The following is a 17269-nucleotide window of genomic DNA, read 5'->3' on the forward strand; positions in this document are numbered from 1 at the left end:
ATGAAATCCCTCAAATAGAACTCTGAGCATCTTTCTCACAATCTTGGGTTTAGGAATGGTTTCCCCAAGATTAAAGGCTGAGTTCACTATGTCCTTGAGCTTGACATAGAACTTATCGAATGACTCATCCTCCTCCATCTTAATCTCTTCAAAGCTCGTAGTAAGCCTCTGAAACTTTGAATCCTTGATAGCCTTGATTCCTTCATAAGTTGTCTGGAGAATGGTCCATACTTCCTTAGTAGTTTCGTTAGAGGATATCTTCTTGAATTTCTCATTTGTGATTGCATTGAATAGAGCATTCAATGCTCTGCTGTTGAAGTTTGCCGCCTTGATCTTACCATCATCCTAGTCGGCCAGCGCTTTCGTAGGCTTGGTCCAGCCTATCTCCATAGCTTGCCGCACATTTTCATCCAATGACTGCAAGAAAGCTCTCATGCATACTTTCTAGTATGCATAGTTCATACCATTAAATAAAGGAGGTATAATAAGAGACTGTCCTCTATCCATGACAAACAGGAGTCAATGGATCACACAATAAAGATTAACACCTAATCAGAGTGTACCTACTCTGATACCACTTGATATGCCAAAAATGTATTGACCCATTGTGATAAATTAACCAATTGATTTAGCCAAGTTAATTAATTAATTCAATTAACATGCAAAATGCGTGGTAGTACAAACAAATCACCAATTAACTAAAGTGTAGCGGAAATTAAATTGACACGGTGATTTGTTTATGAATGGATAAAACTTACACGGCAAAAACCCTACCGGGTGATTTTAAGGTCACCATTCCTGAAAATCCACTATTATTAAAACAAGCGGTTACAAGTAAAGGAATACTAGTACCTCATACCAACCTATAGTTGAAACCTTACTCCAATATCCAATTGGACTTATTTTGTAGTGACAATCTCTCCTTTTCAATGCACGACTCCCAGTACATGACTAACCAATAGATACGCGGATCCAAGTACGCGACTTAATCACCAACTTGAGAAAGATGTTGGCTACAAAGTTGTTCAATTCATCACACGATGAAAATCAAGAAGCTCCTTAGTCACAAAACCCTAAGGTGTACAAACATAGCAGATGAACACAACTTTTTTTCACACTTGCGCAACCTTTTATGGCTCTTAAAATAATCCTTATATACGTTTAGGGTTGTGAGAAAAGAAAGCCTAAACACATACTCATGGATTGGAGTGAAATCAGCTCTGAAAAACTAAATTTCATAAACCTCGACAGATAGGGTATCTATCGAGCTAGTTGTCGAGCTTCGGGCTTCAGTAACTTTTTAAAACTCGATAGATGCTAGCTGTCGAGATTTAAAAACCAGCACTTTCTCACTTGTTTCTTAGATAGACTTGCATGGTTTTAACACTTGAACTTGAAACCTTGTTCCTTGAAGTATTAAACACATCCTAGATCTACCCAATTACAAGTAAAGTGCGTTTTGTCAAAGGATTAACCAATTACATAAAATATTGACATATGTTCCTAATATGATTCACATATGTCCTAACAAGAGTATTTTGCTGACTAAAAATATTAATCCCTCTAAAATATACCAAAATTTTCCTTTATAAAGAAATTATAAATTTCCAAAAGATTGACCAATTCTTGGATTGTCTATGACATCCTCTTGACACTTACTATAAGTCGGAAATTTCTTAGATAGTTATATTTCCTCTAGAAGTCAATGTTTATTGCCCACAATATATATATATATATATATATATATATATATATATATATATATAAAAGAGATCGTGTGTTTGCAATAGTTGTGATTTGTCATAATATCCAAACTTAGAGCAACCGCATCAGTGGTTGCAAAAGTTTGCAAAATACAAAAAGTGCTTAATTTTGCACATTTTAACCAAAAAAAAAAAAACTTACATCAGTGCTTGCAAAAATATGCAAATATACAAAATTGCTACAATAACAGTGCATATATGCACGGTCACTATTTATGTGCAAATGATTTTTTTATTCTTTTTTTCTCTCTCCCCCTTCATCTTGCTCTTCTCCTCTATCTTCTTCTTACAACAAAACCACAAAATCACCCCTACCCTAGCCTCAACCATTAATCTCTATCTTTTTCCAACAACAAAATCACAAAACCACCCCTGCCCAACCTCAACCACAGATCAAGGTGGTACCACCCAAATACAAAACCCCAAAAACTAAAATTAGCAATAACCCATCATAGAACCAATAAGAACTAGATGAAATCAAACTCCAAAATTAACCAAAACCAAGATGAAGTCAAGTGGGGACCATTTAGCACTACATTGAGATCGGAGGTGGCGGTGGTGGGTTGCTGCAACTGGGCCTAACTTGGGTTGTTGGCAACGGTGTGATGATGGTGGCAGTGTGATGATGGTGGTGGTGAGGTTGGTTTAAGTTTGAGAAATTTGTTGAAGAAAAAGAAAGAATAAAGAGAAGAAGGAAGAAGGAAAAGAAAAACAAGAAAGAAGGAGATGGTTTAGAGAAAAAGAAAGGAATGGCGTGAGAAAAAGAAAGAAAGAGGTGGGTAGGGCCATGTGGGTCGTGGTTTGTTTGATATAATAAAAAATTAAAGAAATATTATTATTTAAATAAAATAGATGATAAAATAGATAAACTAAGGTGGGTGTTTTGTAAAAGTGGGTGTGTAAAATAGAAAAAGTATTTTTTTTGGCAAAATAGACAAGAATTTTGCACAGATTGATGCTGTTTCTCTTATCATTTTAGGATACAAGTTTATGTTGCTCAATGCACAAGAAAGTATCCATCCATTCGTCCAAGCACTCTCACCACGTCGACAAGTTTCCTTGTAGGACAATCCTTTTAAATGAACATGTGAACAAAATAACAATATCATTTATTTATGTACAAAAGAATATGAAATTTATTATTTTCTTTTGAGTAATACAATAGACACAAATTATTTTACAGTATTTTAAAAATTGTTAATGTGACTTTAGCATTTTTAAAATAATTACTGGTAAATAAAAATGTGATTTTAGTGGTGGGTCCAGATTAAAACTTGTAAGAATTTGCTACATCAATAGTTTGTAAAATGTTGTAAAATATTTTGTGGTTCAAACATTACTCTTTTCTTTTTTCTTTTTGTAATTTTCACAACTTAGGACTTCATTTTTCATAGTTTATAGGGATTTAAGAGTATTTTAGTTATATGTTCCAGTTAGTACAACTAGTAAATTCGTTGATGGTTGAATAAGAGCTATCATCAGGAACGGGTGACATAGGTTGAAACTCTCTTAAAAAAAATATTTTAGTTAATATATATATATATATATCTAAAAGCTTAAATGTAACATTTATTATTACTACGCTTCAGTTGAGCCACATTAGCGTTCACATCATTATTTTTTTTCTTTATAATTTTTATATAATTGTTTTTAACATTTTTTTTTAATATTTACAATTCTTCAACATTTCTCCCTCCCTTACATTTTCATCTTCCCACCACTCTCTACATTAATATCATTCGCACATTTTTTACTATAAATCTATATATATATATATATATATATATATATCTAAAAGCCGAAGTGTAGCATTTATTATTATTACACTCCAGTTGAGTTATATCAACATCCATGTCATTATCTTTTTTCTTTTTAATTTTTCTATAATTGTTTTTAACATTTTTTTTAATATTTACACTTCTTCAACCTTTCTCACTCCCTTACATTTTCCTCTCCCCACCACCCTCTACATTAATATCATTCATCCTCTTTCGCTTTATCTTTCTTTATTTTTGTTTTTTCTTATTCACACATTTTCTACTATAAATCTATATATATCTAAAAATTAAAGCGTAGCATTTATTGTTGCTACACTCCAATTAAGCCACATCAACATCCACGTCATTATTTTTTTCTTTTTAATTTTTCTATAATTGTTTTTAACATTTTTTTTTCTTAATATTTACACTTCTTCAACCTTTCTCCTTCCCTTACCTTTTCATCTTCCCACTACTTCTCCAACCTTTCTCCCTTCCTTACCTTTTCATCTCCCTACTACCCTCTACATTAATATCATTTTTTCTCTTTCACTTCATCTTCCTTTATTTTTGTCTCTTCTTATTCACATCCTTTTACTATAAATTTGTTACTATCTTTTCCATTCTATGCATAGTTTTCCCTCACAAAAATGTTTTGGTGGATTTTTTAATTTTTCTTTCATCTCTACTTTAGGTTGATAATTTTTTAGATTCTTTAGAACTCTACTTTGGGTTAATACGATTTTTTTTAAAAAAAAAAATTGTTGTTGTTGTTGTTGTTGTTGTTGTTTTTTTTTTTTTTTTTTTTTTTTTTTTTTTTTTTTTAATTATTCTCTTTGATTGTTAAATGTTATCCTATTACATTATAAAGAATTAAACATAGCACGTAAAATATAATATTATTTCCTCACAAAAAAATTTTGGTGGATTTTTTATTTTTCTTGCACCTCTGCTTTAGGTTGATAATTTTTTATATTCTTTAGAACTCTTCTTTGGATTAATGCGATTTATTTATTTTTTTAAATTTTTGTTGTTGTTGTTGTTTTTTTTTTTTAATTATTCTCTTTGATTGTAAAATGTTATCCTATTACATTACAAAGAATTAAATATAGCACTTTTTTATAGTGCTCAATTTAGATATTAAACTATGAGACTATACTAATTTTTGTTTATTTTTTAATCCCTTGTGATGGACAAAGTACTCTTAATAGTTGTATTAGAAGTACTCTATAATGTCATTTATTTAGAGAAAAGAAAATGTTAGCCAAATGAAATTATTCGAATGGTGACAAATTTTAGCTTTTAAAATTTTATTTTAATTATTATTATTATTTTATAACAATGCATATATAGTAATTAAATTCTTAGATTTTTCTAATAATTGTTTATTTGATAATATGTTTTGGGTGGACAAAATTAAATAACTTTAATAGAAGTGACCATGAAAGGAAGAAGAAGAAGAAGAAGAAGTGAAAGGAGAGACAAAAGATTGGTTTGAGAGAGATAAGGACAAAGATAGAGACAAAGAGATAGGTACAAAAAAAAAAGATAAAAAGATAGGAACAAAAGAAAAATAATAAAAAATTAAAAAATATTATTATTTAAATAGAGTAGATTGTAAAATAGATAAATTAATGTGGTTAATTTGAAAAAGTAATAGTATAAAATAGGAAAAGTAGGTTTTTAATGTAAAATAGACAATAAATTTATGTAGTTGCTTTTATAGACTTAATTTAGGCATGTCTATTTTTACAATTTACATATTTATTTTATAATTTCTCAAATTGTCGGTGATCCATTGGTTATACTAATGACTCTCTGGTCTAGCTCATGGACTTGGTTAATAGGTGATCAACACGAATTAGGATTTTATAGAGTTTTTTAGCGGCCCTAACACTTTTTCTATTATATATTAGTGATTATAAACCTGGACATTCAGACATTGGTTAGTATAAACATTTTTCTTCTCTTTTTGGTGGACTCTAGAGACATCCTTGGGGATTTAAGGAACCGACTTGTGAATTCAAAAGTTTAGCCTTTAGATAGGCATGTTTTGTTTCTTATGGGAAATCACTGCATCAGTTAGTGTGAGAGTCAAGTTCTTGCCATTGTCAAATGGCAAATGAACATGACAGCAGAAATTCCAGTGACAGAGAATGAATTCCTTTAGTTTGAACATGGAAACTGGAAAGGGTTGGAAGACAAAGAAAAGGCTCTCCCAAAGGTTTTTTTTTTTGGTTGTCTTAGGGTTGTAAATAGGGTTTATGCTTGAGGTGGCTGCACCAACTGCTATGGAAACAAATTTTGGAATTTCCATAATAGGGTCTTGGTTGATCGAGTGTCTAATGAGACTCTATCGAAAGTTTCAGCCAGCTCTCGCTCAATTGAGGTCTTTAGTTTTGCAAAATAAACATATGCTTCAACTTCAGCCCTCACTACCACAATTTACAATACAATTAAAAACCAACAAATACAAATTAATTTTTTATGGATTTATCTAACACTTATAGGGAGACCTGTGATGAAGGAAAAACAACACTTGTATCTAAGTTAAAAGAGTGACGCGATCAACTGGCGGGATGACATACAAGAAAATAGAGTGCGTCAAGGTAAACATGAAATACATTTTTGACAATGAATGAAACAGATATTGGTTGTTCAAAAAATAAAAACATGAAATTTATTTTTGACAAAGAAAGAAAAAGACGTTGATTGTTCAAAAAATAAAAAGAGGTTGGTTAATTTCATTTCCCCCTCTGCTCCAGCTTCAATTCACTTTTTGGTCATACATCCAATCAAAGCAAGCTCCAAGTATTAAATCCTTGGTAGCATTGTTGTTCAATAATTGCAATAGAATTGACATGGCTTACTCAACTGTAGGTATACAATTTACAAATTATATTGATGATTCGTTTTGTATCAACAACATTGTATAGTTACAGTAGTACTGCATTAGTAAAAAATTCTTAACGAGCCTCCAATATTGTAATTGTTACTTCATTGGTTGAAGATAATTCGTGCTTACTTGAGAAACCATGTGCTACATTTGAATCTTTTTCCAAGAAGAAACCAGGTTTTTTGGGCTGAGCAAAAGCACTCTCACTGCCTAAACCCACAACCACAGATGACATACTTGGCCTATCCTCAGGACGCTGCTGCACGCATAGGAGGCTAAGATGGATACAACGGAGCACTTCCGACAATGTGCATGTTTCTCCTAAACATTCATCAATCAAATCTAAAGGCCTTCCCTCATTCCAAAGTATCCATGCCTGAAAATAGAAAAACACTATTTGTCATTCGTCTATCCAACTTATATGGATAAGAAATCCAACTGTTTGAAACTTACAATTCCAATAAGATTATGGCTGTAGTTTGGATCATAAAACCCTCTACTTTTCTTCCCGCTAATGATCTCCAACAATAAAATCCCAAAGCTAAAGACATCAGATTTGGTTGAGAATTGCCCATCAAAAGCATATTCTGGTGCCATATAACCACTGCAAGGCATCATCACAAGTTTTAAGTGAAAAATATTGATTAGGAAATGAAGTAGATTTACATGAAGAGCATGTGAATCTTTTACTTACTAAGTTCCAACCACTCTATTTGTGTTTCCTTCTAATTGATCTCCTCCGAATGTTCTAGCCATGCCAAAGTCTGAAATTTTAGGGTTCATCTCACAATCAAGTAAAACATTACTTGCTTTGAGATCTCTATGTATAATTCTCAATCTGGAATCTTGATGAAGATATTGAAGCCCCCGAGCAATTCCGCATATGATGTGGAAGCGCTTGGACCAATCTAACATTTTACTTTTTGTCTGATCTGGTAAGTTTCTAGTTCAAGTTAATTATATTTTCCCATATTTCAAGAAAAGATGGGGAATTTCATATATTTCAATATTGATAACATAGTTACACTAGCAAAACAAAATGTATTAGGTTTTGGGATTCAAACCGAAAATGAAGGAGTCCAGGCTTTTGTTCGGCATGTATTCATAAACCAGTATTTTTTCTTCCTCCTGAATGCAGCAAGCAAGAAGCTTTACAAGATTTCGGTGTTGAAGCTTGGCAATCAATCTTACTTCATTTTTGAATTCATTCAATCCTTGTCCAGAACTAGTTGAAAGTCTCTTGACAGCAATTTCTTGTCCATCCTTTAGTATACCCTGAAATTATCATTTAAAGAAAGATAGCTAAACAGTGCTTCTTCATTTGTCATTTTTTTGTACAAGACATCACAAATTTACCTTGTAAACAGGTCCAAAACCACCTTCCCCAAGCTTGTTATTGATTTCAAAGTTATCAGTGGCACTAGCTATTGTGGATAAGTCTAACAAAGGGAGCTCAAGGTCTTCGTTTTGGCCTTTATTATTCTGATGGCCTACAACTTCATTCCTCTTTGTTTTTACAGAAATAGAAACGAAATTTGGGGGGGGAGGAGTGGAAGGAATAAGAATCATAGTAATGGCTGAGATATTCAAGAGGTAAAAAACAGTATAAGAGTTACTTTAGCCGAAATTATAACCTAAATCTCATATTACTAATTTCGCCTAATTAATAAAAGTATTAACCTTCTTCATATCTTATATACACATTCTTTCTGCCAAAAAGATACTATCCAACTTGGACAATGAGATTAGCATGAAAATGAATACAATATATAGCAATATGAGAAGAGTTATACTTATATGTAAGTGATCTCAAAGAAATCAAGGTACCATTATCAAAAACATCTACACTAATCAAACTTGCAAAACTTTCAAATTCAAGGTGTATCAATCAAAACCAGGCCAAGCTATAGAAGATATGTCGACTGAGAACTCAAGTCTAATAAGCACCTTGCTATTTTAATTATCATTCCTACAGATATCAACTAAAATGAGTACCTAGGCCTAACTATAGAAGATACGTACGTCCATTGAGAACTCAAGACTAATAAAGGTCTATATCATAAACTTTCTCTGGATTTGTAGAGGGCTAAACTAATAAAGGTCTAACAAATCTCAGCGTTAGAACCTTGAAATTAGATGGGAATTAATCATGCAACAAATTGCATAAGTTTGCTTGGTCTGATGACACTGTTCAATTTCTGAAACTCTTTTGCAAAGCACCGACAAAAATATAACATGATTGAATTATACCTCATAGCAATCCTTGTTCTAAATACTGTATTATCAAATGGGCAAAATCTGATTCTGCTTATATTACTAAGAGATTTAAAAACGAAAAGCATTTTAAGTAATTCCATAAGACAAATATTACAATATGTTTGCAATGGTTGTCAAGAGTAAAGTTATTTTACCTCTTAACTTTGTCCTGCTTCTGCATATGTAAAAGCCAATTATTAAGAGCATTCCAGAAACTACAGCAAGGGACACAGCAACTATCACTGCTCTCTTCATCCTACGACCTTTTTTTGCCTCTTCAGGGTTGAATTTGGCACATCAAAGAACATATAATTAAACTACAGCTAAAAGATATTGGAAAGCAAGGGAAGCACTGCAGTTTGTAAAGAAACAAAATATAAAAGAATGCAAAACACAATGGAAACAATAATTTAAATTCAATAAGAATTTTCCTATAATAAATATTAACCCCACACCTATCTCTGAGGCTGACATTCTGATATACAGTTCTTGCCCACCAGCTGGAAACTGTCTAACATCCACTAAATCACCAAACCAAAGCGCACAGCCACTACCTTCTCCTCTAATATCCGAGTTTGTATAAGCCATACAAGAACAATTGTTCAAGCATTTATCCCTGCATTCTTTGAGGCTCATACTTTTGTTCGCCCAAGAATTTGTAGTATCTGGCAATTTCAACTCATTAAATTTAACAAACCCATCTTTATGGCAGCTCAGTGGTTTATTGCGTACACAACCTTGAGACCAGTCCATTAAGCTCCATTTTTCTTGTGATTTAGGCTCGAATCCTTCTAAACATTGGCAAACTGGTGACCCACTAAGGATACAATTTCCATTGGCTCCACAAAGGCCATAATTGTCACAGTAGTCTCTAGGTACTGATGAATATAGCCTCCAAACATTCTCTGCTTCAATCCATGTATAGCGTTCACGAGAAGAGCTGGTTTGGTTCAAAACTATCCTTGTGATTAGAGAATTATTTACGAGGTTGTAGATGTAATAAACCTCATCATCATTAGAGACAAAGTCGAAAGCATAAAGCGGATTAGGCTTCAATTCTGGTGAACCACTATACCGAAGGCCATTCCATGGACCAGTCCGGTAGAACTTTTTGTTGCCTTTCCTAATATAAGCCTCAGGGTATGAATGAGGTTGCATTTCAATCCCATATGTGAAATCTCCAGGAGAAGGATCATCTGGACTTCTCCAAGCTGTAAAACGCCGCTTAATACCTTTCCTCAAGTCCCATCCCATCTTCATTCCTGGTAACAATGTATCAGACGGATAATCAAAGCTTTCCCACAAAGAGATTCCTGAATTTCCATCTTTTAGTACAAGATTTCCGGAGTCTAAGAGCTGCAATACAGGATTATTGGCTTGTATTTGTGTTCCTAATCCTGTGGACCAAACAACACTCTTATTGTTACTCATAAGCACAAGACTGCTTGTTCTGTTTATCATTAACAAGCCAGATGAATCATTGATTGGGTTGAGTCTGTTTGCAACCCAAACAACAGTTTGAACTGGGATATTCTTGTACCATATTCCCAAGTACCTATTCTTGGAACTACCAGGACTGAAGAAACCCAGTTCAAAGCTTCCCTCTTTGCTAACTAAGGTACTTCCATCGTTAATAGATTGGGATGGAGTAATGCTATCTACTGCTGCAAATGAGACTTTGAAGAACAAAAAGAGTAAACAATTAAGAATAGAAATAAAGGAAAGCGTTCCCATTGATTTCTAGTTTTAGAACTCCTTGATTATCCCTCTAAAAACTCGAAAGGTAGATCATAAACCCCTATGATTCATAAACCCCAATGGAGTACCCAACAAGCTAAAACGATATAGACCTTGAACACTACATGTATTCGGCAAAAAGAAGGGTCAGGACAAATGCAAGTGTGTATGGTTCTAGTCCTTACACATTGATGGCTGGACATTTATGAAAGCGGCCTCCTTATCTGACTTTTTCCACATTACAACCAATAACACTTATTTTCCTGAATCAGTATACCCTACTGCACACGACAATCTATTAGCATTTTGTCCTAAAATAAAATGAGAAAAGGAAATGTGGTCCATGATTATGAGGAAATTCATTGAGGAGTTTTGAGTCGGCTTTTATTTTGATCTTGAATTCTTTTTTTTTTTGAGAATCTGATCTTGAATTCATATAGCTGGTAATGACTAATGAGTCTCGGAAGAGAGGGTTGGTGAAAGAGATATGAATGAGTGGCCCATGATGGGCCTTCATATCATAGAGGACATTATTTCTCGTGGATTATTTCTTACGTTATTTCTTGCAGTTAGAGACACCAAAAAATCATTGACTGCTTTTTTTTACGTCTTACTTTATTAGCATTTGAGACAATATTCGACTGAATCCAGCGTAACACAAAGACTTGTAACAGTAACAGTTGTGAAAAAATTGGTAAAACTCATGATTAGTCCTTTCGTAAAAAAAATAGATACAGACAAATCAAATTGCACGTTTTATTGAGAAACTGTAAATATTTAAGAAGACCAGACCAACTTGGATATTCTAATTTTACGACTCCTTTTGACACTCAAAAGAAATCATTGCTTCCCGGTCCACAAGAAACCAAAAAAAAAAAAAAAAAACAAAACAAAATAGAAATCAAATATATATGTTTTGCTGGACATTGAATTCAGGATTTGACTTAGATTTGTGATAAGAGACTAGCCTAGCCTTGATAGTTTTTTTTATTAGCAAAAGAAAAGCCTGATTTAATTTTCGAAAGACAAATCAACCAAAAAAATATTTTTTTAAAAAAAATTGCACAAAAAAGGTGAGCATTTTATAGGTTCAGAATGAGAGATTCCTAGAATCTTTTCTAGTTGAGGCCCAAACCAACCGACAGTCCAAATAAGCCCACAGGTTAGCCCGATGAGTTTTTTTGATTCAGCTTGGACCCAGTCATCCTCCACTCCTGGCCAAGCCATAATTACTGCTTGGTATCAATTTCTCAAGAAAACAGCAAGAAGCCTTAACGGTATAAATTCAGAATGCTATTGCGAGCTCACACTAGGAACTAGGAATAGGAGGGGCTTTAAGCCCAACTTTAGCCCACTCTTTTTTTTCTTTTTTTGGTGTGTGCTTTTTAAAAACCAAACACATATAAGGAAAAATAAATGAAAATGTAAGACAAAGACACACACCTTAAGAAAGGAGTACGATGGTTCATGAATTCAACCATTACATTAATATTTAATTTATGTTTGTCCTATATTATAATGCATAGTTATCAAAACGATATTAAGCCAAAGGTTAATGTAAGATAATGAATTTTATAAATTACAATTTTTGTTTTAATAAAAAAAAATATATTGTATTTGAAGAAATAAAACCAATTAAATTATAAAAACTGGTGTTTTTCCTTTAAGAAACAAACAAATATCAGAGAGAGGAGCACACACACTGGAAAGAGGGGATAGATTTCTAACATAAACTCGTCACAAACTCTACTCATTCTTGGTGGGTATGACTTTTGGGAGGAGCTTGTTTGTGTTAACCCTTCCATCGGTTCATCCCATCTCTCTTGTTTGTGTGTGTTACTAAAATAAATAAATAATTGTCTTCCATTATTTAAAAAAACTAGTCGTTAACCCGTGCAATGTACGGGATAATTAAATTTAAAATCACTTATATTTATAATAACAAAGATAAAACAAATGTGTGACTGCATTAAAGATAAATTAATATAAATGAATCTAAATGCTTAGAAAGGCTTTTAGAATAATTTTCCAAAAATTGAAGAGACCAATTTGATACTGTTAAGGTCTAAAAAATAATAATTGTGACTTCTTAGGATCAAGCATGCTATCTACTATAGTCAGACCTAAAACACTATTATGCCATCATAAAAAATAAAGGATTTTCAAATTTTAGCATAAATATCATTCTAGAATCCCATCTATTCTTTTTTATTCTTCTTAAACATGCACCTCTAAATTCTAATTAACATGGAATATGAGCTTAAAGGAAATCAAATATCAATAAGAGCCTAATTAGCCCAGCAAAAATAAACTAAAAGCAAAAAGAGAATACAACATAAAAATAAAGATGGTAATTTTTTTATATTAAAAAAAAAAAAAAAATCAAGGCAATGAGAGAATTTTATACAAAATCTACATTCATTTTTGCACCAACAAATCTATTCGACTTCATATTACATATAAATTAACGTTATTTTCTATTATAAATTATTACATAAAAATAAACCTCATTATATAAATATATTCTACACTTATATGATTTTGGAGATCATTCACCTAACAATCTTCACCCAAGCATCCTCCTTCTAGAGTTTCATCTCTTTTCTTTAAACCTGCATATGAACAATTTTAAGTGAAATAGTTTTAGCCAATGATTTCAAGTAAATAAAAGTCACTTTTGCCAAAATCTAAGTGCTTTTTTTTTTTTTTTTTGGGGAGTGTGGGTGGGTTATGCCATTTGTAATTGCATGCTCTTACTATGGAAAACTAAAAACAAAAGATCCTAGAGTTTCAAAATCTTATAGCCTTACACATCATTAAACACCATCAGCATGAGATGTTAATTTTGTGAAGCAATGTGATAAAGAGTTGGAAGACATTATCTGGCAAATTAATTGAAGCCATCTTGTTCATATATTCATTGCATGCATGTGTGCAAAAAAAAAAAAAGTTTTGTTTTCTTTGCTCACCATGACCAATATATATCAATCCTAATTGAGCACATACGAGTTCAAAATAAAGTTAGCAGTTTCGGTTTTTGTCTGCAGTGATTTTCCACTTTCATCAACCAAGACCATTCATTATAATGAAGAGCTACATCATTGTAGAGTTTATATATGGTATAGAATACGAGTAATGGCAATTGACAACACGGCCACATGCATCTTATTTCATTCATATATACTTTAGTTCATCTTATTCGTTCAAGTCAAAATTTACTTCTCAAAGCAACGAAGGACACCACAATGATGCAATCATTTACAGTAAACTTAATCCAAAAATTCAAACTCAGAATTTGAGTATCATGAATAACCTAAACCTGAAATAAATAGATTATCCATGAAAATCGAACAAACTGTGGATAGAATCTGAAGCATTCAAAAGCGTCAATCATTGCTCGGTATAATAGATATATAGAATCAAAATAGGTAGAATACTATTTTGGTCCCTAAACTTTATCAAAAGTTTTTTTTTATCTCTAAACTTTAAAGAGTTCATTTTTCGTCCCTAAACTATTAAAAAGTTCGTTTTTCATCTCTAAACTATTAAAAGTGTTTTATTTATGTCCTTAAACTTTACTTTTCATCCCTAAATTATTGAAATCAGTTCCTTTTACTATTTTAGTCCCTAAACTTTGATAAAAATTTGTTTTTTGTTCCTAAACTTTAAAAAGTTCCTTTTTCATCCCTATTTTTTTCTCTAAACCATTAAAAAAACTCTTTACTAAGTTTAAGGATGAAAAAAGAACTTTTTAAAGTTTAGGGACGAAAAACAAATTTTTTGTCAAAATTTAGGGATCAAAATAGTATTTTATCCAATCAAAATTCATGGCTATGTATAGCAAATTGCTTTGTAGTTCCTATGCTACAATAAATTCCATGATAATTTTAATGCCAATTCTTTGAAGATAAAAAATCTCACCAAAGTGTACTTATAGGAACATGTTCAGACTCATCAAACTTCATAAGGTCGGAGATGTGAAACACAATTTATACATTATAAATAAATTGAAACTAAATAAAACTCATCAACATTCTACCTTTTCATACTAGAAAACTTATTAGCATCAGCCACTGTAGTTGGCTTTGATGCTCCAACAACCATTATATAGTCCTAGTTTATCATTCCAAATTTAGAAGTTAGAGCAAATGGCTAATAATTTACAAAATGGCATAACAATCTCATAAAATCATAACAGTATATTTAAAAATATAAAAAGCCTACCTATTATGACCCCGGCCTCAATTCTCCCTTTCTTTTCTTTTTTTTGTTGGTAATGCTACTCTTTGATGAAATCAACAATAAGCAAAATTAGTCAAAGCAAGCAATGAAAAAACATAAATAAATAAACCATTCGTAGGAAGTGCAAAGCAAGCAAGAAAGAAAATTAAACCTATAAACAATATGCACAAAATTTGTTGTATATCATAGTAAAGGACATATTAGTCAATTCATGGAGTCATAAAAGTAGTTAAGTTGTCTACAATCAAATAAATTTTTTATTTAAATAAATATATTTGGGGAATTTCTATTATAACCAAATTAATCATTTGCATAGAAAAATTAATTTTTTACAACCATAGTATAGCTCTTAAATTTATCATAACATGAGGAGGGGAAAAAACTTTGAATGGAAAGATTTCACATCAAATTTAAAAGAGATTTCATCTAGCATATGTTATGCAACACCAAAAGAACACCTATAGAATAGATTAATTCAAAGCAACCCAAAAAGACGATTCAAGGAAAAACACTTACCATTTCATCTCATCAAGCATTTAAGTTCCCAACAGATAGGCCCATGAGTACAAGATATTGGCCAACAGCTTTGATGACCTTGAATTAAACTAAATTTCTACATTTTGATTAAACAATGAGAAAAACAGTATGAGACCCAAGATAAATAAATAAAATAAAATTTAAATTTAAATTAAAAAAAAATTCATCGAATAGTAGAGAGAGAAACCACCTCTTTAGAACCAAACACAATCCTGAACATCTGCTAGGTTAATGAATGACTTTAATTACCAACCTTAAAACTATTAAAGATAGCTTCTGCTTGCTTGCCAATTCAAGATCTGTCAACCAAACCGAAACTTACAATTGGAGAAAGCATATGTTTTCTAAATGAATAGAATCAAGTGAAACCTAAAATCAAGTTCAAAGACTAAATGCCATCCATAGAAGCCGGTAATTCATTTTAAGTTGGAGAAACATAATCCAAATAAAAAAATAAAAAAAATTTGTTGGCAACTTTTGTTATATTGTATGAAAAATGCCATTTTTAAAAAAGGCCAATGAAACATCACTTAAGAATTTTATCAAACTATTTGTGCACATGTAACACTATGAAATTTATCCAAGTTTAAAGTACGGGTTTAAATAGTAGCACAAAAATTATGAATTGATGCATAATTCAAATGTAATAACAAAACTCTAAATAATCACTATCTAACACAGCTAGTTTGCTTCAAAATAAAGTATACCATTTAACCACATATTAAAACAACTTTAAATATAACAACTTGCTAAGCATGGCTTCCAAATTATTTGCAAATTAAAGATTTATCAACCAACTAACTATCGCCATAGTCTCCATATATATTCACACATCCATTTCTTGATCCCAAAAAAAAAAAAAAACTACTTTCTATTCTTCCCATATGTTTTGATTTGCATTTCCACAAATTGGGCTTTATGTAATACTGCAAAATAAGTAAAAATTCTTCAAATCCCATGTTCATAAATAAACCATCTCATTCATATAGTAAATTTCAACAAAACCCACCAAACAAAAAATTAAAAAAAAAAAAAAAAGTTTTGATTTTTGGAGTTATAAACTTGTTGGGAAGGCTTTAAATCATTGTGTAGGACGACTTAATCTTCTGGATTGGAGAAATGAACAACCTAGGAGGCGATCATCAAGGCCACTCTCACCTTCAACAACACCGTTGCCAATAGTTCCAATTTAAACAGTTCAGATTCAACCATCATGCTTCTTCATTGTTGTTAGATTCAAAGAAAGGTGAGAGGTAAGAAGAAGGAAGGGTTGTAGAATGAGAGAAGGTTGCTTTGGCGTTTTAGATAGAGGGATAGAGAGAAGAACGTAGGGAGACATAAAGAAAGAAGTTGAGGGAGAAGGAATATGAAAGGTACGAATTTGTAACTTCCTAAAGCCAGAACGTTGTGTTTGTTGGTTTTTAAGGGAAAATGCTAGAGAGAATTAGATTAAGAGCTTGAAACTATAGGTTTTGGCAAAGATGAAGAGAGAAACCGATATAGATAAAGATATAGATATATAGATATAGTGGTGGGAATTATGGTGGAGATAGTGGTGGGAATTAATAAATGGGCTTTATGGTGGAGATAGTGGTGGGAATTAAATTAATAAGAAGTAGGCTTTATGGTGGAGATAGAGGTGAGATTTGTAACTTCCTAAAGCCGGAACATTGTGTTTGTTGGTTTTTAAGGGAAAATGCTAGTGAGAATTAGATTAAGAGTTTGAAATTGTAGGTTTTGGCAAAGATGAAGAGAGAAACTAATGTAGGTATAAATATAGATATAGTGGTGGGAATTAATAAATGGGCTTTATGGTGGAGATAATGGTGGGAATTAATTTAATTAGAAGTTCCTTTATGGTGAAGATAGAGGTGAGATATATTTTATTATTTTAAAATTGATAAAATCTATTTTTAAATTGTTTTGAAAATACAAAAAATAATATTATGGAAATCACATGGCTACTGACTTGACTCAATGTGAGCATAGCAACATTAAATGCTACGCTTCAGTTTTTAGTAATATATAGATATAGATATAGAATAGATAAATTGTGTAAAATATAATCGGGGATTTATTTC

At 31.8% G+C, this 17269-nt stretch overlaps 1 protein-coding gene across 6 annotated transcripts in view; it reads right to left on the bottom strand.

The window, feature by feature from the left end:
- LOC126694816 (G-type lectin S-receptor-like serine/threonine-protein kinase At4g27290) overlaps window positions 1–10774 on the bottom strand; it is a 28962-nt gene extending 18188 nt beyond the window's left edge. Inside the window, exons 1-7 of one of the 6 annotated variants that reach the window (XM_050391316.1) lie at window positions 9128–10728; window positions 8828–8947; window positions 7773–7924; window positions 7481–7691; window positions 7111–7348; window positions 6870–7020; window positions 6594–6792 (exon numbers count right to left, since the gene is read on the bottom strand). In XM_050391316.1, coding sequence (XP_050247273.1) covers window positions 6594–6792; window positions 6870–7020; window positions 7111–7348; window positions 7481–7691; window positions 7773–7924; window positions 8828–8947; window positions 9128–10406 — 2350 coding nt within the window. In that variant the 5' untranslated portion in view covers window positions 10407–10728. Of the gene's footprint in view, window positions 1–6593; window positions 6793–6869; window positions 7021–7110; window positions 7349–7480; window positions 7692–7772; window positions 7925–8827; window positions 8948–9127 lie in introns of all 6 variants that reach the window. The other 5 variants (XM_050391321.1, XM_050391319.1, XM_050391317.1 and 2 more) reach the window with 5 other exon arrangements.
- Window positions 10775–17269: the final 6495 nt, after the last annotated feature.

The sequence above is a fragment of the Quercus robur genome, chromosome 8 (genome assembly GCF_932294415.1).
Source record: "Quercus robur chromosome 8, dhQueRobu3.1, whole genome shotgun sequence".
Classification (NCBI taxonomy): Eukaryota; Viridiplantae; Streptophyta; class Magnoliopsida; order Fagales; family Fagaceae; genus Quercus; species Quercus robur.